This window comes from Sphaeramia orbicularis, chromosome 17 (assembly GCF_902148855.1).
Source record: "Sphaeramia orbicularis chromosome 17, fSphaOr1.1, whole genome shotgun sequence".
In the NCBI taxonomy this organism is placed as follows: Eukaryota; Metazoa; Chordata; class Actinopteri; order Kurtiformes; family Apogonidae; genus Sphaeramia; species Sphaeramia orbicularis.
In genome coordinates this window covers 56194753-56222525 of record NC_043973.1, presented here as the reverse complement: position 1 = coordinate 56222525, position 27773 = coordinate 56194753, and the positions used below count along the sequence as shown (strand labels likewise).

Sequence of the window (27773 nt, the reverse complement as noted above, 5' to 3'; positions counted from 1 at the left end):
TGTTCAGTTAATGACAGATTGGACTAAAAAAAGACACTGTTTAATCAGTTGGATCTGTTTCTGATGAAATAACCTTTGAATTTACTCTGAGGTTTAACAAACATCCACATGATCAGAGAGTTAAATAAAATAATACAGGATTTAGACTGAAAAATGTCAAATACAGAGGATAATATTAGAATAAATGGTGATAAATTAGTTATGAAGGGTTAAAAATAGAGAAAAAAGTCATTTGTGAACTAACATAAAAGCAGCTCTGGGTCTTTATGGATTCATCCCACTGCTTTAAATATTTAGTACTTTCTACTATTGTGTAAAATTTGTGAAAAACCCAAAGTTACTTATTTACTGGAATCATTTGGACAAATTCAGTATAAAATCTTTGAAGTGCAACTTGTCAAAACGTGTCATTCCATGGCGTCGATACGTTTGTTGAACATTATTGTACTTGTGCCATTGAATATATCTTTTCTTTCATGACCTGTACTAAGCCCCGCCCACTGTGCTGTTGGTCCTCTGTTCTGTCCAATGACATCAGGCCTCCTCAATGGGCGGGCTGTTGAAGCATCCCGGTGGGACGGCCTTCAGGATGTCCTCCAGGTTGGCAATGTCTCTCAGGATGGCATCCATGTCCTGGTTGATGGCGGCGAGGCGGCGGCGCTGGGCGGTCTCCTGCTCCTCCATGAGGGTCAGCCGAGGCCGGAGGCGACGCTCCACCTCCTTCTGAGCCTCCACCACCGACTCCTCCAACTCCTTCAGACGACGATGGTCCACCACACCTGACCGGTCTGAGGAGGAAGAGGAGGAGGAGGAAGAGGTGGAGGTGGAAGAGGAGGAGGAGGAAGAGGCAGAGGTGGAAGAGGAGGAAGAGGTGAAGGTGGAAGAGGAGGAGGAAGAGGTGGAATAGGAAGAAGAGGAGGAGGAGAAAAAGGAGGAGGAAGATGAGGAAGAGGAGGAGGAAACAGCAGACACAGGAGGAATCATTCACATTACTGACACTTTGCATTTGTTTGCAGATATGGAGTTTCTTGTGTCTTTGCTGCTGTGAATGTTTGTACAGTAGGAACAGCAGACAGTGGAAATATCTGGGTTTTCTGACACTTTTGGACATGTAGCATGTACTTCTAATTTTTTAATGAAAGCTGCGTTAATGTGCACTTCGGGAAAAATATCATATGAGCCTTAGTCTACCAGTTTGGAAGTTATGACTCCGTTTTGGAAAGTCGGGAAATTGTTCTAGGTTATTGTCTAGCTAATAGAGGTGTCAGGCTATGTTAGCTATGCTACATCAACAACAAATCACTAAGATCAACATGTTGACTGCGGTCCTGTAGGCATGTAGGCTGAACTACAGACTGAACAGCCAGCGGCGGTGTTCGGCCTGTACTTACTCATGTTTGCCAGCAGGTGGCTGACGTCCTGTAGGGTTCTTCCCACGGCCTCCCTCGTGTCCTCGGCATTATCCAAAGCTGCAGCAGCTCCGACAGCGGCCTGTTGAGAGGAAACCCATCGTTACTCATCTGAGACCAGTCGTCATCTAGAGATGCTGTCGTGGTTACCACGGTGACCCCAGACGACCTCCACAAAGCACCGACACAGACGGGGGCTAACGTCCAATCACATGCTTCCAGGGAGTCTTTACCTCCTGGGCCTGGGCCTCCTCCTCCTTGGCCTGGTCCACATGTGACTTCAGGTCTGACGCTGAAGCGGCTGCTTCTGTTCTGAGCCGTTGACTCTCCTGGTTCAGATTGGTGGCTTCATTCAACAGACCAGCGTGAGGCGCTAAAGAGTCCATGTTTCCCTGGAGACAAAGCCCACCTCAGTCAGTACAGTTGGCAGTTACAGTGTGATGTCATCAGTATGTGACAGTCGGTCACTTCATACTTGATCCCTTTTTGACATTTGGTGCTGTTCCGGGCTCAGGCTTTGGGTTCCATTTCAGTTGTTTAGACTGATTCACCCTGTTTCAGCCACCTGCATCCTGTTTCAGCCACCTGTTCCCTGTTTCAGCCACTTGTTCCCTATTTCAGCCACCTCACCTGTTCCCTGTTTTAGCCACCTGTTTCCCGTTTCAGCCACCTGTTTCCCGTTTCAGCCACCTGTTTCCCGTTTCAGCCACCTGTCTCCCTTTTCAGCCACCTGTTCCCTCTCAAACCCAGTTTAATACATGATGTTTGTCCTTAAACATCTTCTGCTGGAACTCGACCTATGGCTTAGCTAAGGTGGATTTACCTACCGCTGCTCTTGGCGCCACGCCCCCGTTTACCCATCTAAAAACAAACACCCCCTTTCGTCATCACTGAGTCTCCTGCGGCCCCCCCCCCAGTCCATAACAAGTTGGCTACCTGGGGAGGGTGCTGCCACGGACCTTATTATAGGGGGGACATAACATACTGCTTGATATTGATACTTATACAGATGAACGCCCCCCATTTCGGTCTCAGCTCCCCCCCCCCCCCCCCCCCCCCCAAACTTTATCGTTCCACTGTCCCCCAGCAGTGTCCCAACACCCCCTGGGGGGCAGAGCCACCCTCTTTGATAAACACTGTCATAGACTGTAGTGTTATGTACTAAACTATTGGACCACATGTACTTTAAACTGCAAATGTATGCACCTCAAGTCTCTCCCATCTCTTTTATTTGGGGGGGGGTCTGCTGGTCTATTTATAACCAGAGTCTACATGTTAAAGGGAGTTCAGTCTAAACTACAGTCTAATCCTGAACAGACACCTGTCTGTTCAACAGCATCTGGGTCTGTATGAAAAACCAACGGGCAGAAGAACTGCATATGTTTGAACACACACAGGGATCAAACTTAGGCCTAGACCTGGACTGGATCCTGTTGGGTCTAAAGTTCAATGATTTGAATGGAATGGAATTCAGTGTCAGAACTGAGTCCAACCTTATTAAACCAACTCTGTGCTTTCGTTCATAAACTGGTCAATCCAGTTCAACTGGATTCAATTTATTTGTGGATGAGAATAAAAATATGCAGTTTTATGTGATTTGAAGTTTTTATAATGTTAATTTTGCCCCCCCCCCCCCTTTTTTTTGGTTTTTTCTGGATCCACCACTGCTTAGGTTTCCTTAAAATGAGTGGATGTTCAAATGTTACTTGAACCCCAGTGAAATTTCAGGTTCAGCTCAGTTCAGATGCCAGGTGACCGTCTGAGCTGCAGATGTTTGGAGGTTCATCTGATCCTTCAGGTGCTTTGGGTGGAGCTGCACTACCTCCAGCTTTACTCAGGATGTGCTGTCTTCTCAGCTCTTACCTCCAGATGGTTCAGTGCCTCCTTCAGTTGGCCGATGGTTCCCTCAGCTTTGACATATTCTCTGGCCACGTCCTCAAGGATGGACGATGTTTTAGCGTTGTTTGTGTGCACTTGTTGGATGGTTGCGTTAATAACGGGAAGACGTCGGATGGCAGCATCAGCCAGAGCTCTGCTGCTGTTGATCTGCTGGTCGAACACTGCGAGAAAGAGGAGGAAGTGTAAATGCCATGGTTTCCCTTTGACATCAAGAACATGAAAGTATGTTCCAGGTTTTATTGACGTGGGTTTGAATTCGTTAGAAAACAATGGATTCTTTGTAATTGTGAGACGTCTGTGGTCGGAGTGTTTGTGTTTAACTCTTAAAGACTCAAACACGAACATCATGGAAAGAGCTTTGGGCACCATGAAGGTGTGGAAAAGAACTGTAGAAGTGCAGTCCAGTTACCATCCACCTTTAAGCCTTACAGACCCAAACGTCCACCTTTAATCCTTAAAGACCAAAAATTCCACCTTTAACCGAAACCATCTACTGATCTAAACTGTTTAATTCCTGTTGATCCACTAATCCTATCAATCCATGTCAATAATTTGTGTAAAATACAGTTCATCATCTTTTCATGGTCATCAGATATGACCATATTTGGATGTTCAGAGGCTCCGTAGTTACCGTGGAAACACCGCCATCTTCTACAACATTGATTCACTAGTCAAACCCATGGAGTTGGGACAACTGGGTTTACATATATTAAATGTTATATAAAATGCACAAAAATGAGTTAAAACTTTACAAAATCCAAAATAACATAAAAAAAGCAAAAATGAACCAAAATTAAGCAAAAAGAATAAAATAAGCAATAAGATAAACAGAAACAGTCTACGTTATCAATAAAATGAACAAAAATGAATAAGAAATCAACATTAATAAGTAACATGAACAAAATAAGTCACAAACTGAATAAAATTTAATAAAAACTAATAAACCCATGCAGTTGGATCAATGCCAGTGGATGGACATACTAGGGTTATGTTCAGTTAAGGACAGATGGAACTGAAAAAGACAGTGTTTATTCACTTTCCTCTGTTTCTGATAAAATAATCCTAGTCTGAACACAACCTCTACAGGTGCAGACTGTTCCAAACCCCTCCCCCTCCTGTCCTCCATACCTTCCAGCGTGTCCAGGATGTTGTCCAGATCATCAGTGCTGCCGTTGATGCGTTTCAGTGCGTCCTCAGTCTGGGTTTTAGCAGCGTTCACTCTGTCCACAAGTCTGTCCAACTCCTGCATCAGGAAATCAAAGACAAAGATTGTCCAGTGTGTGATTGATGTCCAGCACTGACACGTCTCCAACAGGTTCCTCTAGTTCAGGTCAGTTTCATCAGCAGATGTTTCTTCATCTGAAGGAGTCTGGGTAATGAAGTATCCTATGTGTTCATTGGTTAGATTAGATTAGATCAAATCAGGTTAGGTTAGATTAGATTGGATAAGAACAGATTAGGTTAGATTAGATTACATTAGATTAGAACAGATCAGATTAGATAATATTAGATTAGATTAGATTAGACTACATTATATTAGAACAGATTAGATTAGATTACATTAGATTAGAACAGATTATATTAGAACAAATCAGATTAGATTGGACTATATTAGATTAGAACAGGTTACAATAGATTAGAACAGATTAGATTAGATTAGATTAGAACAGATTAGATTAGATTGTATTAGATTAGAACAGGTAAGAATAGATTAGAACAGATTAGGTTAGATTAGAACAGATTAGATTAGATAATATCAGGTTAGAAATGATCATATTATATTGGATTAGAACATATCATATTAGATGAGATTACATTAGATTAGAATAGATTAGAACAGATCAGATTAGATTACATTAGATAAAACCAGATTAGAATATATTAGAACAGATTAGATTACATTATATTAGAACAGATCGGATTAGATTACATTACATTAGATTAGATTAGAATATATTAGAACAGATTAGATTAGATTACATTAGATTAGAACAGATCGGATTAGATTAGATTAGATTACATTAGATTAGAATAGATTAGAACAGATTAGATTAGATTATATTAGAACATATTAGATTAGATCAAATTAGATTAGATAGAATTCTATTGATCCTTTGTCCACATTAGCATCATCGTCAGTACCAGGGGTGGGGTGTGAAAAGGGGGGTGTTCTTAAAATCCACATCCAGACCCTTAGGGCCAACATCCCAGTCCCCCAGCATAGCCATTTGTTGTGTATTCATGCATGCTGTACCACATTTGTCCAGCAGTCACCGCCAAAGTGTTCATGTGATTCTGAACATAGCAACGTGATTATAAGGCTTTTGTTTTCAAAATGAATAATATCTGCCCAAATACTGATCCTATCCATTTACCATTTTCACTAGTCTGTTAACTGAGCAAAAATACAGAAGTATGAGATATATATATATATATATATATATATATATATATATATATATATATATATATATATATATATATATATATATATATATATACACACACACACACACAGTCCACTTCCCTTTCATAAAAAAAAAAAAATATATATATACACACACACACACAGCATGTATATATATATCCACATACATATGTGTATGTATATATTTGTGTGTGTATGTATATATATTTATATACAAATGCATGTACATATGTATGTGTATGTATGTCTTTATAGTGTAACGATAACTAGGGCTGTGTATTGGCAAGAATCTGGAGATACAATACAAATCACAATACTAGGATCATGATACAATATATCACGATATATCATGATACTGTTAAAAAGGCAATTTTTTTTTATTGGTTTTGTTTCTTTTTTAAAAGAATATTTCCTAGAAGAATTGAATTACAGCAGAAATCTGCACAAATACTAAACACATTTTTATTTGATCCCAACAGGATCTAATGTTATATCACAAAATGTTCCTGTGTTCAAACTGAAATTCTGTTTTACAGACATTACAGTTTAAGATCCTGTTCAAATGATCATATTTTATGAATTCATAACTAACATCAGAACATTATTTTTGTGCAATACCAAGAAAGGAACTAATATTATTTAATAAGAGTGTTAAATAATAATAAATAAAATAGAAACAAAAAAACTTAAATGAACCTCCACAATATCTGCATTTGAATAAATACCTAAAAATACGGATACAGTACTTTTTAATATCGATACAATATTGCGAAGTGAAATATCACAATATATTGCAGAACTGATATTTTTTTACAGCCCTAACGATGACAGGATAAATTCTATAAGGTGATGTCAGTAATAATAGTCATAACTCTGATAGAATCATGTCATATATACTGATGAGTGTGACGTCTGTTTATGATGGACTTCCTGCAGCTTCACTGACACATACACGTTCACTGCAGTCACCATCAACATCATACTCACATATGTGTTTGTTTCCAGTTTGTTTTTCACAGATTTCAAGAGGACAGTTTAAACATGGGTTGAACTCTCATGATCCTTCAGTACCTTCTGTGCACCTTTGCCTTTGGTCAGCAGGTCCTCAGTGGTGGTTTTTTGGTCCTGCACAGCGTCCTGCAGCGTCTCCAAGCTCATGAGGTTCCCATCCACCGCCTCCGTCAGACCCCGGAGCTGGGCAGCCATGGCGTCCACGTCCCCCTGAGCATGATGGGAACACAGATCAAGCAGTGTTAAGTGAACAAAGTGTTTGGTCACACCAAGCCGAGAAGGTCACAAAGCAACAGGAAGAGCAAAAGGTCAAACGGGGCCGACCTGGGGACTTACCTTCAGGGATGATGGGATGTTTTGCTCCATGTCGGATATGTCCTTCAGCAGACCATCGGCCCTTTTGCTCTGGTCTTTGGCCTCGGTGCTCAGACGTGTCGCCTGGTTCTCCAATGTCTTCACATGGGCCGAAGTCTGATCATACCTGCACATGCAACCACCATCAGTCTGCAGGAGCTCCAACTACTTATTATTATTATTATTATTATTATTATTATTATTACTTACGTACTTCTATTACTTATATATAGTACGCCGTCAACAATAGACTTTTACACATTGTATTTATTTTGTAGATATGCATGTTTTTGCACATGTAGATTTTGTTATTTTGTTCTTTTTAATCTAGTCTAATCTAATGTGGTTTAGTCTAATATAATGTAATACAATCTATCTAATATAATCTAGTCTAATCTATTCTAGTCGAGTCTAATCTAGTTTAGTCTAATATAATATTGTCTAGTCTAATCTAGTCTAGTCTAATATAATGTACTATAGTCTAGTCTAATATAATCTCGTGTAATATAATCTAGTCCAGTCTAATATAATCTAGTGTAATCTAATCTAGTCCAGTCTAATATAATCTAGTCTAATCTAGTCTAGTCTAATATAATATTGTCGTGTCCTATCTAGTCTAGTCTAACATAGTGTAGTCTAGTCTAGTCTAACCTAATAGAATCTAGTCTGTTCTGATATAATCTAGTCTAATTTAATCTAGTTTCGTCTAGTCTAATCTAGTCCTGTGTAGTCTAATCTAATCTAATCTAGTTTCGTCTAGTCTTGTCTAATCTAGTCTAGTCTAATATAGTGTAGTCTAGTCTAATCTAATAGAATCTAGTCTAGTCTGATATAATCTAGTCTAATCTAGTCCTGTCTAGTCTAATCTAGTCTAATATGATGTAGTTTCGTCTAGTCTAGTCTAATCTAGTCTAGTCTAATATGGTGTAGTCTAGCCTAATCTAATAGAATCTAGTTTAGTCTGATATAATCTAGTCTAGTCTAGTCCTGTCTAGTCTAATATAATCTAGTCTAATATAATCTAGTTTCTAGTTTCTAATAATCTAGTCTAATCTCGTCTAGTCTAATATAATTTAGTCTAATCTAGTCTTGTCTAGTCTAATCTAGTCTAGTCTAATCCCGTCTACTCTAATCTAGGCTTGTCTCATCTAGTCTAATCCCGTCTACTCTAATCTAGTCCCGTCTAGTCTAATCTCGTCTCGACTCGTCTACTCCACTACCCACGGTTGTGGGTGGGTGGTGTTGGTTGCCATGGTTACTGCTGTTTGGACGCCCCTGTCCCTGACTGCCTGGTCTCAGATCAACAGTCGGTACTCACGCCGTCTTCAGGTCTCCCGTCAGCTCGGTCACTTCCTTCTCTGTGTTCATCAGGGTTCGGACCAGAGCCAGGCTTTTGTCCGAGGCGTTCAGAGCTTCGTCGGCCGTTCGCTCCACAGCCTCCGCCTTGGCCTGATGTCTGCAGGACGGACAGGACACATCACACATCACAGCGTCCATCTGCACGGCAGGGACGTCTGACTCTGGTGAGTCCAGGGTCCACATTCACACCCATTTGGGCTCAAGTGGGTCAGACCAGTACAAGAGGAACACCACAGATACAGACGGCAACAACGGGAACCCCCACAAACATCTCATCCGGTTAGAGCCAAGGGGGAAAACAAACCCGTCTCTGCCATTACCCATAATGCCACAGAGTCGCTGTGTGCCCTTTAGAGGTGTTAGAAAATATCAGTTCTGCAGTATATCGCAATATTTCATTTCACAGTACTGTATCGATATTAAAAAGTACTGTATCGATATTTTTAGGTATTTATTCAAATGCAGATATTGTGGAGGTTCATTTTTGTTTTTTGTTTTTCTTTATTGTTTATATCTTATTTATTATTATTTAACACTGTTTTATTAAATAATGGTTATTTGAAGCATCCTAAAAGCACTTTTTACTGTCTGAGAGGTAGATGTTAGTTCCTTTGGAAACTAGGAGAATTAGAAACATTTTGTGATATAGCATTAGATCCTGTTCTGATCAAATAAAAATGTGTTTAGTATTTGTACATATTTCTGGTGTAATTCAATTCTTCCAGGAAATAATCTTTAAAAAACAAGAAACAAAGAAAATATTGCCTTTTTAACAGTATCGTGCTATATCGAATCATGATCCTAGTATTGTGTTTTTATCGTATCTCCAGACTCTTGCCAATACACAGCCCTAGTGCCCTTTGGCTCCGCAAATGAACCCAAAAAAATCACCAATTAAAGTTTAACATTTTACCAAATAATAAAATGGAACCACAAAGGAGGACAAAATGGCTTCAAACTATCAGAAGAGAGGCCAAGTTTGTCAGATTATGGACTCAACAACAAAACCTGTGTATGTCTTCAGTCAACACTTCATTTCAGATCAGTTTAATGGATGTGAACCATTTCCAAACAATCCTAGACTGTCAGGAATATTAGATTAACTGTTTAAATGATAGTGAAGTTTGTTTGACATTTGCAATTTGTGTAGATTTCCTTGTAACATGTACAAAAGTACACATTCGGTACCTAAGTAGAAGTACAGATACTTGTGTACAAAAGTCTGGTAAAAGTAGAAGTACGGATTAAAGTACTTCACTGACTGTGGAAAAATAAGTGCCTGTTCTGAAATGTACTCCAAACATCAAATCAAATCAAGCCCTTTTCCCCCTCGGATTTCCCCACCCCCAGCTGTGACGTCATTGCCGACTGTATCTGTAACCCATAAATAATGACAGCGTCTTTGATTTAGTGTCAAAAATAACATTCAATTACGAACATACAGTATTTACAGTTACAAACTATCCTCTCACAAAAAATGGAAAAAAGAGAAATTTCTCAAGAAAAATAAGTGCAATTTTAACAATATTATGCTTCCACTTGAACATGACACAATAGAGGGTATGCACATACGTCACTTCCCCCCCAGGCCACACCCCTCTAAGTCAGACTGAGTGGCAAAAACCAACCTGCTCAACATGACGGAGTATAGCAGTAAACACAGCCAGAGCGGGAAAATGTGAAATATGAACTTAAATGAAGGACAGTTGGACTGGACATGGATCTGTACGAGCTACCAAAGAACAAGTGGTCCACGAACACTGACATGTGGACACACATGGAGGATCCAGACCTGATCCAGGGTGGAGGGGATCAGCGCTATTTTTAACTGAAACAAATATACATGGTTTCATCAGGACTGACAGCCAGGGTCCAAAACTAGGGCCCAGAACCAGCTGATCCAAAGTGCATTTACAGTAGACCATGGACTGACCCCAGTGAATATATGCATGATCTACTGGGACTGAGCAGATTTACTGAGTCTAGTTCAGATCCAGTCCTTTATCCAACACAGATACTACTGCTGTGGACCAGCAGGGCACCACTGGATTTTGGGAAATTAGGAGATTTATACCACCTGTTTTTAAATTAACACATTATTCTGGTAATATTATGGCTTTATTGTCGGAATATGACAACTTTAATCTCATAAACGAATGACATTTTTGTTAAATTATGAGGTTTTTTTTATAACTATGACTTTGTTCTCATAACATTGTGATTCTTTTTGTATTCAAATTTATTCTCATAAAATTACAGGTTTTATACCAATATTTTATGACTTTATACTCGTAGTGACAGTGTTTTTCTTTTCTTCTGTGGTCCTAATACTCCGTCGTAGCTTTATTCTCCAGTTCCCCCGTATTTGAAAACTGGGTTAGCCTCAGTTTCAGTTAGTTTACTAATCATGTAGGAGCACAAGGTTCACAATCACAAAATGAGACAAAAACCATGAAAGATCTGATCATGAAACCAAGAGCTGCGCTAAGAAGTACCGTTAGCCAGAAGAATACGTCATTTCAGGTCTGATTTGACCCAAAAATTCAGCATAAATGAATGTTAGCTGACACCAAACAGGATCCACAGATCTAGGTTTGGGTTCCTGGATTTGTGGATCCATCTACTTCTCTTTTCTTTGTCTTTCGGTGTCTGTAAAACGATAACTCCCACTGCTTTAAGAACCTGTTTCTACAGTCAATCATACAACAGCTCTTCCCCATTTTTTATTTAATATTGTTCTTCAGTTTAGACAGTATTGAAGCCAGCGCTGTCACTCATCTCCCTCTTTCTGCCACTCAGTGGGTGGAACTGTGGTGACTTCCACTAGTGGTGACGTCACGTGCAGACCCTCTATAGTACACAAACATTTAATAACAGGCAGAATATTGATAAAATTTAATTTTCTTTAGACATTTCTGGTTGTTCGTACTTGTTCATGTTATTCACAGTTTATTGTTAAAGGATAGTTTGTAAATTTAAATATTTTCATAGTGTAATGTCATTATTTATTTCTTATTATTTTTTTGTATTGGTCCTTATTTATAAGTGATTGTGTTCTTATTTGACTGTAGATCCTATTGGTCTGAATGTGGAACCTGAACTAAACTAGTTCAACGTCCTTTACTGTTAATACCTTCAGTGGGATGTTTGTTTTTTATGGACCGGATCAGACCCTTTGGTGGCCGGTTTTTGGCCCACGGGCTGTATGTTTGCCACCCCCCCCCACTGTGGGACTCACCTTTGGGCCAGACTCTGAGCCGTTTGGGCCAGAGACCAGAGGACGTTTGGACCCGGTGGAGCATCTCCTACAGGAATGTCCTGAAAGAGGGAGGAGCCAGAAACAACGTCAGTATCTGGGTTTGAATGTGAAGCTGAAACTACGTCATAAAAATGTGTAGAACCTGAACAACCATGAAAACCCTCAAACATCAGTAAAGCAGCGTCTGACTTTGGTCCCACATGTTTGTTCAAATGTGTCTGTTGGAGCCAAATAAACCTTCAGGGACAAGAGATTAAGTTCAGTGTCTAAATGGATTATTCAGATGAGTATAGCAGATGGGATGAAGTAAACTTCTTATTACTACACTGAAAAAAAAGTGATTTTTTTAGTGGGGTAATATTTATTAGGTTAACTGTCACAACTTCTATTTTGTAATTGTAAGTATCAGTGAGAACTGGAATTATTAATGTAAACTAAATATGTCATTGGTGTAATAAAGAAACTGTGTGGGCAGAGTAAGTTGTATTCTGTATTTTCACATAATATTCAAAGGTTATAGTCATTACACATGAACCTAGAAATACCAACCATAGCGTTCCTGAATCCTGGTTCCACCTTTATGAGCTCTGTTCCTACCAACAGAGGTGGAAGAGAGGAGGAACCACATGATCCACTGTTTCATTTACACAGACGACAGAACAGAAGAAAGGGGGAATATTCCAGAACACAAGTGGAAAAGGGGCTGATGTGTCGGCTTATCTGGGGGGGGGGGGGGGGGTGTTAAACATGACAAATTCATGGGGCTCATCATTCCAGGGAAGTGGAACCAGCTCCAACGTATACCAGAGGCACAGAAGCCAGGTCAGGGTCTGTCCAAACACCAGTGTCAGGGTGCCCCCCCCCCCCCAGGGTGTCCCCCTCCTGCTGGACCTATGGGAACGCCCTCCCAGACCTTTCTCTTCAGGAAAGCATATCCATAATCTCCCCACATCCGTGCATGCTTCACCTGTTTGAACTGTCTTTATTGTACTGTTTTTATTGGTCTTATTTGCTTTCTATGTTTATTTTCTAACTTCTGTTTTAATCATATTTATTTTGCCCTGCCTGTAGGACTTTGAGGTTTTTAGATAAAAATGTAAAGTGCATTACAAATAAAATGTATTATTATTATTCTAGTTCAACTCTTACTGCTGCTCTCAGGTTGCTTTTGGCCTGGTCCAGTTTGTGTCTCATGTCTTTGATCAGTGTCTCCACCCGTCCTGCCGTCCTCCTGTACGTCTGCTGCCTCTGCTGGATGTCATCTGCAGTGTCTGCGATCTTCTGGATGTCCTGTTCCTCAGACAGTTGTCCACGGCTGATGGACGACAGACGAGTCTGCAGCGTCCTCTCCAGGTCTGTGGGACAGGACACCACAGGACAGGGGCTCACACATTAGCTTCTCCTCCTACTCTCTCCTCCTCCTCCTCTGCTTTCCTCTCTCCTCCCTCCTCTCCTCTTTCCTCCTCCTCTCTACATCCTCTCTCCTCTCTTCCTCCTCTCCTCTATCTTCTCTCCTCACCTCCTATCTGCTCGGCGGTCTCCTTCAGCTCCTCCACCAGCTCCTGGGCTGCTCTTAGCTCCTCCTCCAGGGCCCTGCTGTTGGATGGGCTTGAACCTCCTCCTTCCATGTGGGACAGCTGAGTCTCCAGATCCTGGACCCTGGTGGCGTACACCTCCACCTGCCACACAAACGGCCTGTTTACTCCCATAACACCACATCCCATTCATGAAGTAAGTAGAGCTCTGGATGTTGAATGAACGCACACTGTAAGCCTGGACTTTGTATTCACTAAAAGGCTTTAATTCCAATGTACTTAAATGATTTCTGTTTTATTCCATTACTATCAGTTCAGTATATTTTACTAATTTGTAGACATAATCGAAAGTTTGAAAAAGTTTAAGTTGAATGGATTTAAATCACTCAGTTTTAGTCATGACCACACCTTTTTATCTGTGCACTGCATTGTGGGTATTGGGCCTGTTGTAAATGTGTTCTTTTTCTGTGCAGGGGTTCAGTGGGGTTGTGCTGTTAGTGTTCATTTGGACTGAATGTGTGTATGTCAGTGTTTATTGGCCTTTTTGTGTTTGTTTTTGTACTTTTGTAGAGCTGCACCATGAGTCAGAGCCACAGGACGAACTATGGATTCATTGTTCATCTAGGATTGGTCTTGTACATTGGAAGTCTTTATGCTTCACTAAATTAAAAGCACTATCTGCACTGGATAAATGGCACTGAGCTGACTTCCATCCACGCTACAATATATTAAGTTGAACAATTATACAAAGCAAATATTGCAGAAGATTTTAATTTAAATCAACTAGGAATTGAGTCCAAAGAACTGATGATATTAAGTCTAATAATGATTATACAAAGCAATGGACACTACAACAAATTTTAAGTTAAATTAACTTAAGCATTTAGTGTGTTGTACTTAAAATAGCAATTCCATTCAAATCAAGCATTTAAGTTTAATGCACTCAAGTTTTCATTATTCATTACCTACATTTTTTTAAGGCAACGAGTTATCTAAGACTTTTTAAGTGAACTCAACTGCCCAGTCTTACAGTGCAGCTTTAAATCGACCTGTAGTTTAACGTATAAATGCTACCGACATATTGGCTGAATTTTCCTTGTGTTGAATGGTTCATAAGTATAAATGTACAGGATGTGACTGTTTTTACATGTTCACTTGTTGAACGTTAGTGTAGAATAACACTTACCCCTGGGGATCCCTTTAAAACCTACAGCTGTTTGTTCACTGACTTCTCTACATTTATATTTTCCAAAGTCATATATCATTTTATCTTCTGCAAAATCAGTTATTTTTCTTATATTTAATTAACTGATCATGTAGATCAGGGGTGTCCCAACCTGACCCTCGAGGACCGGGTTTGGATACCCCTGACACGCCACAATTCCGTTGTAACTTCTGGGCAATGACATGAAAGGCTATTCTATTCTGATGTAAATGTTAATCAAAGCTCCATGGAAATTCAAAGGTTATTATATCAGAAACAGATCAAACTAAATAAACAGTGTCTTTTTCAGTTAAATCTGTCATTAACTGAACTTAAACCCAGCGTGTCCATCCACTGGCATTGATCCAACTCCATGGGTTTATTAGTTTTCCTTCAGCTTCATTCAGTTTGGGGCTTTTTTTTTTCATTTTTGCTTATTATTTTTTTGTTAATTTTGTGTTCATTTTCTTGCTTATTTGCTCTATATTATTGATTATTTTGTTTTCGTTATTTTCTTACTTATTTTTATTCATTTTACTTGTTACTTTGTCCATTTTTGTTTCCCCTTTTTTCCAATTTTGTTCAGTTTGTGGTTTATTTTACTTATTATTTGTTGATTTATTATATATTTTTGCTCCTTTTATTGATCACTTTGACCATATTTGTTTATTTGGTTGCTTATTTTCTTCTTTTATCAATTTTCATATTTTTCCCCATTATTTTTTATAAACAATTTTTTTACTAGTTTTTGTTCCTTTTTTTTTATTACATAATATACATAATCCCACTGTGTCTATCCACTGTTATTGATCCAACTCCATGGGTTTTACTGGTGAATCAATGTTGGAAAAGATGACAGTGTTTCCACGGTAACTACGGAGCCTCTGAACCTCCAAATGGGTCAAATCTGACGACCATGAAAAGATGAAGAACTGTATTTTACACCAGTTAATAATAAAATATAATGAATAACCTATAAATGATGACAACTTTTTCTCTTTGTTTTGGTGCAATAAAAAACATTAAATTGTGAAAATATTTACATTTACAAACTATGCTTTCACAAAAAAATGTGAATAACCTGAAAAAAATTATATTTTGTAAGAAAATTATGTCCAATTATCATTTGTACATTTGTGTTACACACATCTGGTAACAGGTTTAATATTGTTAAAAATTTAGAGTTTGGTACTAAAATAAGAACAGTTTCTCATTTTGCCCAGGTTTCAGCTGGACTAGTTTTTCATTATTTATAGGTTTTTATGCTATTATTTTACTTTAGATCATATAAAAAATGCCCAGCTAGAAATCAGCCTAATATTCCTAAATCTGATCAAATTGTCTTATATTGAGCAAAAAATTCTGCCAAAGGAGTCAGAAAAAACATTCTTGTCTAGAATTCTTAAATCAAGTAAAAAACTATCAGCTATAAAAACCAATATGTGCCTTAAAACTCGACAAAAATCCTAGAATTTTAGCCAACAGTGCTGAGGGCAAGAAATAAAATCACCTTGATAATAGCTGGAAAATCTTATTAAGAAAAAGTTTATTCATTTATTTTATAAGAATATTTTTGTTATGTAAAAATGTTTTTCCCATATTTAGATGAAAAACAAGACAAGTGTTCTAGAACTAAGGCTTTTTTCACTTTCTTAGAAATCATTTTGTCCTGTGTGGAACCTAAACTAAAATCATCCTTGATTGTTAAATTTTTGCATTTAATTGCAAATTAATTTTTGCATTTTGGAAATTCATTCCATGGGCCAGAATGGACCCTTCGGTGGGCCAGTTGGTCAGTGGATCCACAGGTATTGAACAGTTCCATCAGTAGGTGGTTCTGGTTAAAGATGGACATTTGGGTCTTAAAGGGGTTCAACCCAACAGGTCTGATCCAGCTGTCAAAGGGGCGTGTACCTTGTCTTTGATGGGGTCGAAGCAGGCGGGACAGTCGGACCGTTCACATCTCTGACCCTTGAAGCCCGGTTTACACCGACAGCGTCCAGAGCCATCACACTGATCTGACTCAGAACCAGGACCGTCACAGTCACAGGCTGGAAGCACAGAGAACATGTGTTAGGATGGGGGTGGGTTCTGTGGGTTCTGTGGGTTCTGTAGGGTCTGTGGGTTCTGTGGGTTCTGTGGGTTCTGTAGGGTCTGTGGGGTCTGTAGGGTCTGTGGGTTCTGTTGGTTCTGTAGGGTCTGTGGGTTCTGTAGGGTCTGTGGGTTCTGTGGGTTCTGTGGGTTCTGTAGGGTCTGTGGGTTCTGTGGGTTCTGTGGGTTCTGTAGGGTCTGTGGGTTCTGTAGGGTCTGTGGGTTCTGTGGGTTCTGTAGGGTCTGTGGGTTCTGTAGGGTCTGTGGGTTCTGTTGGTTTTGTGGGTTCTGTAGGTTTTGTGGGTTCTGAAGGGTCTGTGGGGTCTGTAGGGTCTGTGGGGTCTGTGGGGTCTGTAGGGTCTGTGGGTTCTGAAGGGTCTGTGGGGTCTGTAGGTTCTGTGGGGTCTGTGGGGTCTGTAGGGCCTGTAGGGTCTGTGGGTTCTGTAGGTTCTGTGGGTTCTGAAGGGTCTATGGGGTCTGTAGGGTCTGTGGGGTCTGTAGGTTCTGTGGGGTCTGTAGGGTCTGTGGGTTCTGAAGGGTCTGTGGGGTCTGTAGGTTCTGTGGGGTCTGTAGGGTCTGTAGGGTCTGTAGGTTCTGTGGGGTCTGTAGGGTCTGTGGGTTCTGAAGGGTCTGTGGGGTCTGTAGGTTCTGTGGGGTCTGTGGGGTCTGTAGGGCCTGTAGGGTCTGTGGGTTCTGAAGGGTCTGTGGGGTCTGTAGGTTCTGTGGGGTCTGTGGGGTCTGTAGGTTCTGTGGGGTCTGTAGGGTCTGTGGGTTCTGAAGGGTCTGTAGGTTCTGTGGGGTCTGTAGGTTCTGTGGGGTCTGTGGGGTCTGTAGGTTCTGTGGGGTCTGTGGGGTCTGTAGGGTCTGTGGGGTCTGTAGGGTCTGTGGGGTCTGTGGGGTCTGTAGGGTCTGTGGGGTCTGTAGGGTCTGTAGGGTCTGTGGGGTCTGTAGGGTCTGTAGGTTCTGTGGGGTCTGTAGGGTCTGTGGGGTCTGTAGGGTCTGTGGGTTCTGAAGGGTCTGTGGGGTCTGTAGGGTCTGTGGGTTCTGTGGGGTCTGTGGGGTCTGTAGGTTCTGTGGGGTCTGTAGGGTCTGTGGGGTCTGTAGGGTCTGTGGGGTCTGTAGGTTCTGAAGGGTCTGTGGGGTCTGTAGGGTCTGTGGGGTCTGTGGGGTCTGTAGGGTCTGTAGGTTCTGTGGGGTCTGTAGGGTCTGTGGGGTCTGTGGGTTCTGAAGGGTCTGTGGGGTCTGTAGGGTCTGTGGGGTCTGTAGGTTCTGTGGGGTCTGTAGGGTCTGTGGGGTCTGTGGGGTCTGTAGGGTCTGTGGGGTCTGTAGGTTCTGTGGGGTCTGTGGGGTCTGTAGGGTCTGTAGGGTCTGTAGGTTCTGTGGGGTCTGTAGGGTCTTTAACCCATACACACCCAGGGCTCATTTATGACAGTTCCTCAGTGAATGTTTCTCTCTATTTCACCTTTTTTAAATGTTTTATCATCATTTATTCTAACATTATCCTCTGTATTTAGTATTTTCCTTTATTTTATTTCCTATACTTAATTTAGATGCACATTAGAACAGAAAACTATAGAAGAGGATTAGGACCACTGGAAAAACAAAAATTAAGGTCCAATGAATTATTTTTTTCAATTATAGTTATGCTGAGAAAAAAAGTCAGAATTCTGCCTTTTTTCTCATAATAATAAGACCTCCGCCAAGACAGATCTGCCCCCTCTGCTAATAAACACACAAAGCAAAGTGATCACAATACCTCCTGGTGGAGATAAAAATATATTGGACTTTAATTAAAATTTTTGTTTTTCCAGTAGCCCTAATACTCTTCCGTAGAAAACTGAAGAAATGATGTTTGCAAAAAAAATCTATTAACGGATCAGACAGTGATAAGACCTGTCCCAGTAACATCACATGACCCTTCAGACGAAGGCTACGTGTGTTTACATGGAAAGGTAAAAAATCTACTTTTTTAAAATCTGTCCAACAAAAAAGAAAAGGAATCTTTAAGCCATAATATTATGAGAATAACATCGTAATTTAAAATCAGGCAGGAAAAATATCATAATTTACAAGAATAAAGTCGTAATGTAGAACTTGGAACATTCTGTGAGGTTCTACTTTCATTCAGGGTTTATGCACAAAGGCCAAATACTGAGCCTATTAGCCCCGCCCACCAAATACTGAGCCTATTAGCCCCACCCACCAAATACTGAGCCTATTAGCCCCGCCCACCAAATACTGAGCCTATTAGCCCCAAATACTGAGCCTATTAGCCCCACCCACCAAATACTGAGCCTATTAGCCCCGCCCACCAAATACTTAGACTATTAGCCCCGCCCACCATCAACACATTAGTGTTAGTGAGTTTGCACGTTTGGGTTTGTTTCGTCAGAAGAACTGAACAGATTTGGAGTGAATTACTTAACTTATTTGAGGCTTACAATTTTTTAATTATTACTTTTTATCACACTATCGCAAATTTATTTTCAAAATTTGACAACTTTAATCCCATTAAAGAATGACATTTTCGTTGAGTTGTGACTTTTGTTTTTTTTAAACTACGGCTTTATCCTCTTAATATTATGGCTTTATTCCCAAAATATTCTGACCTTATTCTTGTAGTAACTGTGTTTTCATTTTTCCGGTGTTGCACTAGCACGGCCAAATACGAGCCTGTTAACCTACCATCAACACGTTAGCATTAGTTAGCGTGTTTACACGTTTGGGTTTACTTTACTGTAAAGAACCGAATGGCTTTGGAGCGAATTACTTAACTTACTTAATTTTTAAATTATGACTTTTTTTATCACATTATTGTCAGTTTATTTTCAAAATATGAAGACTTAATTGAATAAAAGTACAACATTATTTTTGTTAATTTATGAGTTTTTTTCAACTACGACTTTATCCTGGTCATGACTCCGTGTGTTTTATTTTTCCGATGTGCGCTAGCATGCCTTTGACGTTGACCTACGTTTGCAGGCATCTCCAGCTCGACGGTGGTAGAACCCGGGCAGACAGTCCTCGCAGCTCCGCCCCCTGGTGTTGTTCAGACACCGCAGACATCGGCCGTCGCGGCGGTCGCAGCTTCCCGCCACGTTGACGTCGATGTGTCCGTTACACTGGCAGCGTGCGCAGGGCTGTGGAAAGCCGTCGCCTCGCACTGGTTCACGGTAAAAGCCCTCCAGACAGACGTCGCACTGAGGACCTGAGGGCGAAACGGGGACACGGACCACGTCACAACCCCCTCAGCACTAGCTGATCTACAGGTCAAAGGTCACCACTTTTCCACAGACAGACAATAGATTCAAATCATCTACAGCAGGAACGACGAGCTCACAGTATAAGGTTCCACATTCAGAGCAAAATGAACTAAAGTCACATCATAACACAATAAACCCAGAAACAATGACCCGCATTTATTTCATGGTTTAAGAGCGAAAAAGTAAAAGTGTAATTTGACCAATAATCTGCCTCAGTTTATCCTTTACACATGTTCAGTAGTGTACAGATCTATGGAATAAGATTAGTGCCACTGGGAAAAAAATGTAATTAAGGTCCAATATATAATTTTTTTTTTTTTATTATTGTTCTGAGAAAAAAGTCAGAATTGTAAGTTTAATTTCAGAATTCTGACTTTAGTCTTGAAACTCTGACTTTGGATGTTTGGGTCTTTAAGGGTTAAAGGTGGACGTTTGGGTCTGTAAGGGTTAATGTGGGTGTGGTTTATGACAGAAAATGCTTAGATATTGGTCAGATTGTTTTGTGCACCTTCATTCTGGTTCCGTGTCCTGGTCCCTGTACCTGTGGAGAGTTTACACACTCATGTTCTTCGATGGTTCCGCTGCTCGGACCCATTCGTTGCCACTTGCGGCTACATTTTCAGACTCATTTGAATCGACTGTTAATGTGGATCCCATGGACATACCGGTGGTTCCCGTGGGGCAGCGGTCACACTGGGGCTGGAAGGACCCGGCGGGCAGCGAGCAGGACCTCCCGTCTGGACAGGGACACTTCACGCAGGCCCGGGGCGGTAGCGGGTCACGGTAAAAGCCATCGGAGCAGCTGGGTTCTGGGGACGTCTCGTCGGCAGAGTAACAGTCCCCGGTGAACGGGTCGCAGCCGCCGCCTCTGCAGCCGCAGGCCTCGCACGGACTGAACGGCCCGTCTGCCGGCCGACTGCGCCGGAAACCCACCGAGCAGCGCTCGCAGAAGTCGCCTTCGTATCCTGGTGGACACGCGCAGGTCTGCACCCAGTGAGCCGGGATGCCACGCCCACGGCGAGCTGATGCTAGCTGCACGTCATCCAGGTAACCACGACCTGTGGAGACAACGGAGACACGAAACCACGATGACTTCAGGTTAAGAGTCAGTGTGTAAATTAGTGACATCTAGTGGTGAAGTTTGAGTTTACAGCCGACTGAGTCCAACACAACAGGACTCAGCGTTGGTTCAGTGGTTTTATTTAACCCTTTAACCCCTGAGTCCTGACTGCAGGTAAAGGTTGACATATTAACCCTTTAACCCCTGAGTCCTGACTGCAGGTAAAGGTTGACATATTAACCCTTTAACCCCTGAGTCCTGACTGCAGGTAAAGGTTGACATATTAACCCTTTAACCCCTGAGTCCTGACTGCAGGTAAAGGTTGACATATTAACCCTTTAACCCCTGAGTCCTGACTGCAGGTAAAGGTTCACACATTTAACCCTTTAACCCCTGAGTCCTGACTGCAGGTAAAGGTTGACATATTAACCCTTTAACCCCTGAGTCCTGACTGCAGGTAAAGGTTCACACATTTAACCCTTTAACCCCTGAGTCCTGACTGCAGGTAAAGGTTCACATATTAACCCTTTAACCCCTGAGCCCTGACTGCAGGTAAAGGTTCACATATTAACCCTTTAACCCCTGAGCCCTGACTGCAGGTAAAGGTTGACACATTGATGGGATTTGAACTCCGACCCACACATGGACACTGTGGAGGAATAATGAAAACTCACTGTTTTCTCCAAAGGTGGCTCGGATCTTGATGGCACTGAGGTTTTGGAGCAGTGTCTGGAACTGGAAGGGGGACAGATGAGGCCTCCATCTGCTGCCGGGCCGTTCATCCAGTCTGTAGGTCCGACACAAACACACCCCTTTACAACAGCCAATCAGATTATTAGACTGAAAAAAACCCATTACAAAGACTCTGGCACCAGACTCACACAAGGACCAAAGGTCACCCCCCCCCTCCCCTTCTGTTCAGGACTTCAGTGGGATTGGTCAGATCCAGTTTTATGGTTGATTTTCCATTTGTATGACTTCGTCCACACACGGCTTGTATTTTCAGGTTAACGCCCTTATTACATATGACATTAAAAGCCCTAAACATGTGCATGACTGACCTCAGTCACTCAGTAAATCAGTAAAATAACCTGTTAATTTATTAAATATTAACATTAAGACAGAATCAAACAGGATGGAACTGTGAATAAACTCAAGTCAACTCAATCTACAACTGAACTCATGGTTTTTAGACTTTTTTTTAGATTTTAATGTGGAAATGCTGAACTGTGCATTTAATTCCCTCTCACTAATCTGGTTGTTCAGGTATTTTACATGTCATTCTCCTCAGATCATAAGTATGAACTAAAGTGTGTGGACCTGTGGAATCCAGGTGTTTCTTTTCTAACAGGGGTCTGGGATCCAAAACTATAACGACTAATATCAGAATATAGTTTTATATTATGGGATAAATATCAGTGCATTGGTTCGTTTGGGTTCAATTATTGTCTTTGTTTCTAAAATGACTCACAGATGGTTTGGACTGAATTTATATCAACATTGATTTATTTATTTATTCTTATTTTTTTTTAAGTCTATGACTGATTTATACAGCGGCGTATTAGGGCCACATAAGAAAATAAAAACACTGGTCACTACGAGAATAAAATCGTAAAATATCGAGATAAAACCTGTATTTTTATGAGAATAAAGTCAAATACAGAAAGAGTCATGATATTACGAAAATGAAGTTGTAATTTAAAAACAGGTGGAAAAATATTATAATGCCTGCTGGCCTGAAGCCTGATAATAACTGTCAGGTGGACTGGAAGAGGGAAAAATCTAAAACATGGGGGTTGGACACCCCTGGTTTAAAGCATGTTAAGTTTAAGTTTCGTTTTCATGCTATTGTAAGTGACATTGTTTGTGGACCCCACCCCAACCCCCCACCCCGGTCTGACAAATTGAGAACATAGTCCATTTCTGTAGGGTCCACAACGTTTACACTTTCATGGGGCCTATAACTGGTAGCAGCGCCCGTGAAGTATGGCATTATTTTTGTTAAATTATGAGGGTTTTTTTAAACTATGACTTTATTCTCATAATATTACGACATTATTCTCATAGTGATAAGTGTTTTTGTTTTTCCTATGTGGTGCTAATACGACCTGATGGATTTTAAAGGTGCGGGAAACTTTCATGACCAACTTTTCATCATATATGTCCATCCTCAGTCATATCCTCAGTATCATGAATCTGTAAGTCTGTCTGTCATGACTCACCTGAATCTCTTCCTCATGGTGAACAGTTTCTTAGTTCCATCCACCACAAACAAACCATATGTTTACAAACAAAGCCGGGAGGGAACTGGGACATCTGAGGAATTTTGTCGCGACATACATTGTGGGAAGCAAAGGCTCGCACCGCCGCCTGACAGCGGCAGTGCAACCATATGATATTATATGGATGAAAAAAACACGATGTGGAAACGGCTGAAACGCGGAAACGGCTGGAGGAACAAGCACAGGGGGAAGGGAGCTCCTGCCGCTTCCACCTCGGTTCTGTAGCAGCTGCTGCTGTCAGACAGCAGAGCGAACCGGCATTTCCCACAATGCACGTCGCAACAAAATTCCTCAGATGCCCAGTTCCCTCCCGGCTTTGTTTGTAAACATATGGTTTGTTTCTGGTGGATGGAACTAAGAAACTGTTCACCGTGAGGGAAGAGATTCAGGTGAGTAATGACAGACAGACGTACAGATTCATGATACTGAGGATATGACTGAGGATGGACAGATCTGATAAAAAAATTGGTCACGAAAGTCTCCTGCAGCTTTAAATGTTCTTCCTCTAAATGTCTGTCATATTTTTCCTGCTCTGACTGTACATGATAATTTCCATCTACTGTCATCACATCTGATCATGTTTCTAAACTATGTGGACATAAATATGTGGACACATCCTGTCTCCAGCTGTCAGATGTCCTGTTCAGGAGGGTCAGACACACAAACATCAATATTAATAATCAATAGGATATCTATCCCATAATATCAAACTCCATTCTGACATTAGTCCTTATTGTTTTGGATCCCAGACCCCTGTTAGAACAGAAACACCTAATTCAATGGGTCCACAGACTGAGGTCCATTTGTGAATTGTGAATGAACTGTATGTGTAATTATCTGGGGCTCATCTCCATTTTTCATGGGTGTGTGATCCGCTGTTTGGACGGTGTCGGTGCTCAGATGTTCCTTTGAGTGTCAGTCAGTGTCTGTGGGCGTGGCAGAACCCAACGCTGGGCTGCAGATTCCACTCACAGACTTTGTTTCTACTTGTTCTGACGCAGCAGCGGGATTCTTCATCTGTGACGGACCGGAGCGCTCAGTGTGGGCGGAGTTGAACGTGGGTGGCGGGGTTTGGCCTCACCTGAAACTGTAGCGGAGTTTCTGACCGCAGGGAACGATGGAGCGAAGGTCACCCAGCGAGGCCGAAACCTGCAGACCCTGCCCCTCCAGGATGACATCATAGACGGACGGGTGACGGACGCCGCGGTCCAGACGCAGCCAGAAGGACAGGTTCTGTCCGTAACTTAGCAACTGGTTCCCCAGGTAACGATCTGGAGGAGAAGAGAGAGAGAGAGGACGCCTGGTCAGGAAAGGACGCAACAGAGGGCAAAGGAAAGGAAAGAGGAGAGGAAACAGGAAAGGAAAGAAAGGAAAGAGGAGAGGAAACAGGAAAGGAAAGAAAGGAAAGAGGAGAGGAAACAGGAAAGGAAAGAAAGGAAAGAGGAGAAGAAAGAAACCAATGAGAAAAGGAGTAATAATCCTAATCAGGTGGAGGAGGCGGGGCTTGTGCTCACCTGGGGCATACAGGTAAATGGGGAGGCTGTTGGATGAGATCACCTCCAGGTCTTGGTGTTTCGGTGACCAGCGGAAGTGGACGTTGTCAGGGGTAACGCCCTGAAGCGTCGCCACCTTCCAGTCATCCAGCCCTGGAAGCAGAGAACACACTATCAGATGCTTTTACTGTGAAAAACACAACGTCAGATACTTTTACTATGAAAAACAACATCAGACGCTTTTACTGTAAAAAAAAAAAAAAAAAAAAAAAGAACATCAGACGCGTTTACTGTGAAAAACAGAACGTCAGGAGGCTTTTACTGTGAAAGGTTACCATCACTGAAGGTGGAGGTGATGTTGTAGACGGAGAAGCCGGACTCTGCCCGACAGCGGCTGCTGTGACCGTAACAGAAACAACTCCCAGAATCCTCTCTGAGCTGCCGCCTGTGAACAGAAAGAAGCAAACGTTTGGTGTGAATTTGATGCCGTTTTCTCCTTCCTGTGACGTTTAAGTTGTTTTCATCTCATTTTGTTTCTTATGTCATGTTCTTCTAATTGCGACTTTTACATCATTTTCATCTCATCGTGTCATTTTCATCTATTCTGTCGGTCTCTTCTAGTTGTATGTTGTTTTCTTGTTTCCGTGTTTTTGTCTGTTTCTCTGTGTTGCCACTTTTATCGCTGATATAAATGATTCTTACTGATTGTCGATTAAACTAATATGAACGAAGTCAACTGAAGGAACAGGAGAAAAGTCAGATTCTGCCAACTGCTGAGGCTGTAACTGCGACATTATTCTGTCTTGTGCTTCACCTTCGTGTGCATCCGTCGGGTCCCATCGGTCCATCGGGACAGCGGTCGCACTTTTCTCCGGTGACGCCGTCTTTACAGCTGCAGCGCCCCCTGCTGTCACATGTGGCGCTGACTGAACCTGCGGACAGATCACAGTTTAAATCCAATACTGCGATATCTTCAAACCCGTTATTCAGATTTATTTAGTTCTGTTACATCTAAACGTGGGAAAAAAATGACAGAAAACAGAAGTGATGTAGACAACAAGAACAGAAGTCGGATTCTATGTTGCTATGTATGTACGAACTCTGAAATAAATCGGATAATGGACTGAAACAACTAAACCAGGGTTTATGGATTCTCCTATTTCCAAAGTGACAGTGAACGCATCACATGTGATTATTACAATGATCTGATTCGAACAGTTGTCAAACTTTCATGGTCATGTGAACAGGCGTCTGCGGTTCGTTACCTGAAGTGTTGCAGCGACAGGGCGTGCAGCCTGGCTCCGCCCCCTGCTGGTGGAAGCCGTCCTTGCAGCGTTCGCAGCGGCGTCCTTCGGTGTGTCCCTGGCAGTCGACGCAGCGCAGACCCCAGGCGTCCCGAAGACAGTAACGAGACCTGCCGTTACAGTCGCAGCGCAGTGTGGCTGAAGGACCAATCAGAACAGAGGACAGGACCAATCAGAACAGAGGACAGGACCAATCAGAACAGAGGACAGAGGACAGGACTTATTTGTCTACTGTTTCTACTTCCTGTATCCGTGACCTTTTACTTTCAGTCACTACCTTGAACTCAACCAGTAAAAAGAAAACAATAAAACCTGTTATTATTATTATTATTATTATTATTATTATCATCATTATTATTATTATGGATCCAGTTGAATTTTCTATTTTGAGAAAAGAAGTTTGAATCTTGTTACTTTTTTACATTTTGCCATCTTTTTTGCAGCTTTTCTCTTTTGTAACTTTTTAAACTTTTTTGTTACTTTTTTTTTACATCTTTTTTTATCTTCTTACTTTTTCACTGCTTTTTTGTTGCTTTTTTGTCTTTTTTATCTTGTTACTTTTTACTGCTTTTCTGTTACATTTTTATGTCTTTTTGTCGTTACTCTTATTGTTTAAATGTTTAAACTTTACTCAGACACTGGAGCAACATGACTGTGGTTTTATTTATTTAGTTTAAGTTTGAGAAACAAACATGTAAAACCAGTTAAAGCCTTAAAGGTGCTGGAGACTTTCATCACCAGTTTTTCCTCAGATCTGTCCATCCACAGTCAAATCTCAGTATCATGAATCCGTAAGTCTCTCTGTCATTACTCACCTGAATCTCTTCCTCATGGTGAACAGTTTCTTAGTTCCATCCACCAGTAACAAAACGTGTGTTTACAAACAGAACCAGGAGGGAACTGGGCATCTGAGGAATTTTGTTGCGACGTGCATTGTGGGAAACGGAGCTTCGTGCAGCCACCTGACAGCGGCAGCACAACCATATGGTATATGGATGAAACAAAAACGTGGAAACATCTGAAACGCGGAAACGGCTGGAGGAATATGCATAGAAGGAAGGGAGCTCCTGCCGTTTCCATGTCGTATCTGTTCTAGCTGCTGCTGTCAGGCGGCTGTGCGAACCTTCGCTTCCCACAATGCACGTCACCACAAAATTCCTCAGATGCCCGAGTTCCCTCCTGGCTCTGTTTGTAAACACATGGTTTGTTTCTGGTGGATGGAACTAAGAAACTGTTCACCATGAGGGAAGAGGTTCAGGTGAGTAATGACAGAAAGACTAACGGACAAATGATACTGAGGATATGACTGAGGATGGACAGATTTGATGAAAAATTGGTCACGAAAGTCTCCAGCACCTTTAAACGTTTGGTATGAACATGGTGGAAACACACATATAATTCCTCTAAAACTGTCTGAAACATTAACATGAGCTCCATATTCATGTTAACGGTCTGTATGAGGCTGAAGCCACTCCTGGAACGAGACCCATCAACAGGCAGGAAAAGGTCCAAGAAGAAGAAGGAGAAGGAGAGGTGAAGAAGAAGAAGGAGAAGTAGTAGAAAAAGAAGAAGAAGAGGAAGAAGGAGAAGAAGATGATGAGTGAGAAGAAGATGAAGGAGAAGAAGTCACTCACAGTAGGAGGTGTAGGTGGCCTGGACGCCACAAACTGCCACCAAAATGCCGCACACTGACATCCAGAAGGTCCTCATGTTTGATGAATGTCATAAAAGTCCAGATGCGTGAACTAAAGTGCAGATGTGATCAGAGCCGAGGCTTTTAATGGCTGTGGATCTGCAGGTCTGGACACATCCTGTCCACATT

At 41.5% G+C, this 27773-nt stretch overlaps 1 protein-coding gene across 1 annotated transcript; it reads right to left on the bottom strand.

Annotated features, from left to right (window-relative positions):
• Window positions 1–151: 151 nt before the first annotated feature.
• On the bottom strand, window positions 152–27773 carry LOC115437501 (laminin subunit gamma-2-like). Its single transcript, XM_030160700.1, has 21 exons — window positions 27586–27773; window positions 25913–26089; window positions 25462–25579; window positions 24983–25092; window positions 24669–24800; window positions 24236–24425; window positions 21547–21659; window positions 20478–20870; window positions 19524–19757; window positions 16373–16509; window positions 13239–13398; window positions 12869–13074; window positions 11699–11778; window positions 8420–8557; window positions 7084–7228; window positions 6808–6957; window positions 4437–4551; window positions 3273–3469; window positions 1643–1801; window positions 1392–1491; window positions 152–788 (listed from the first exon to the last, which is right to left on the bottom strand). Exons 1-21 carry the CDS (start codon window positions 27659–27661, stop codon window positions 535–537), a joined length of 3384 nt encoding a protein of 1127 aa, XP_030016560.1. The 5' UTR covers window positions 27662–27773; the 3' UTR covers window positions 152–534.

Bases quoted from the DNA above. Each gene is read 5' to 3' on its own strand.
- LOC115437501 (XM_030160700.1), bottom strand. From the start codon at position 27,661: ATGAGGACCTTCTGGATGTCAGTGTGCGGCATTTTGGTGGCAGTTTGT. The intron at 16,510-19,523 runs GTAGGTCAACGT...CTGTGCTTCCAG, and splicing joins AGCTGGAGATGCCTGCAAAC to CCTGTGACTGTGACGGTCCT. The intron at 13,399-16,372 runs GTACACGCCCCT...TTTGTGTGGCAG, and splicing joins TCGACCCCATCAAAGACAAG to GTGGAGGTGTACGCCACCAG.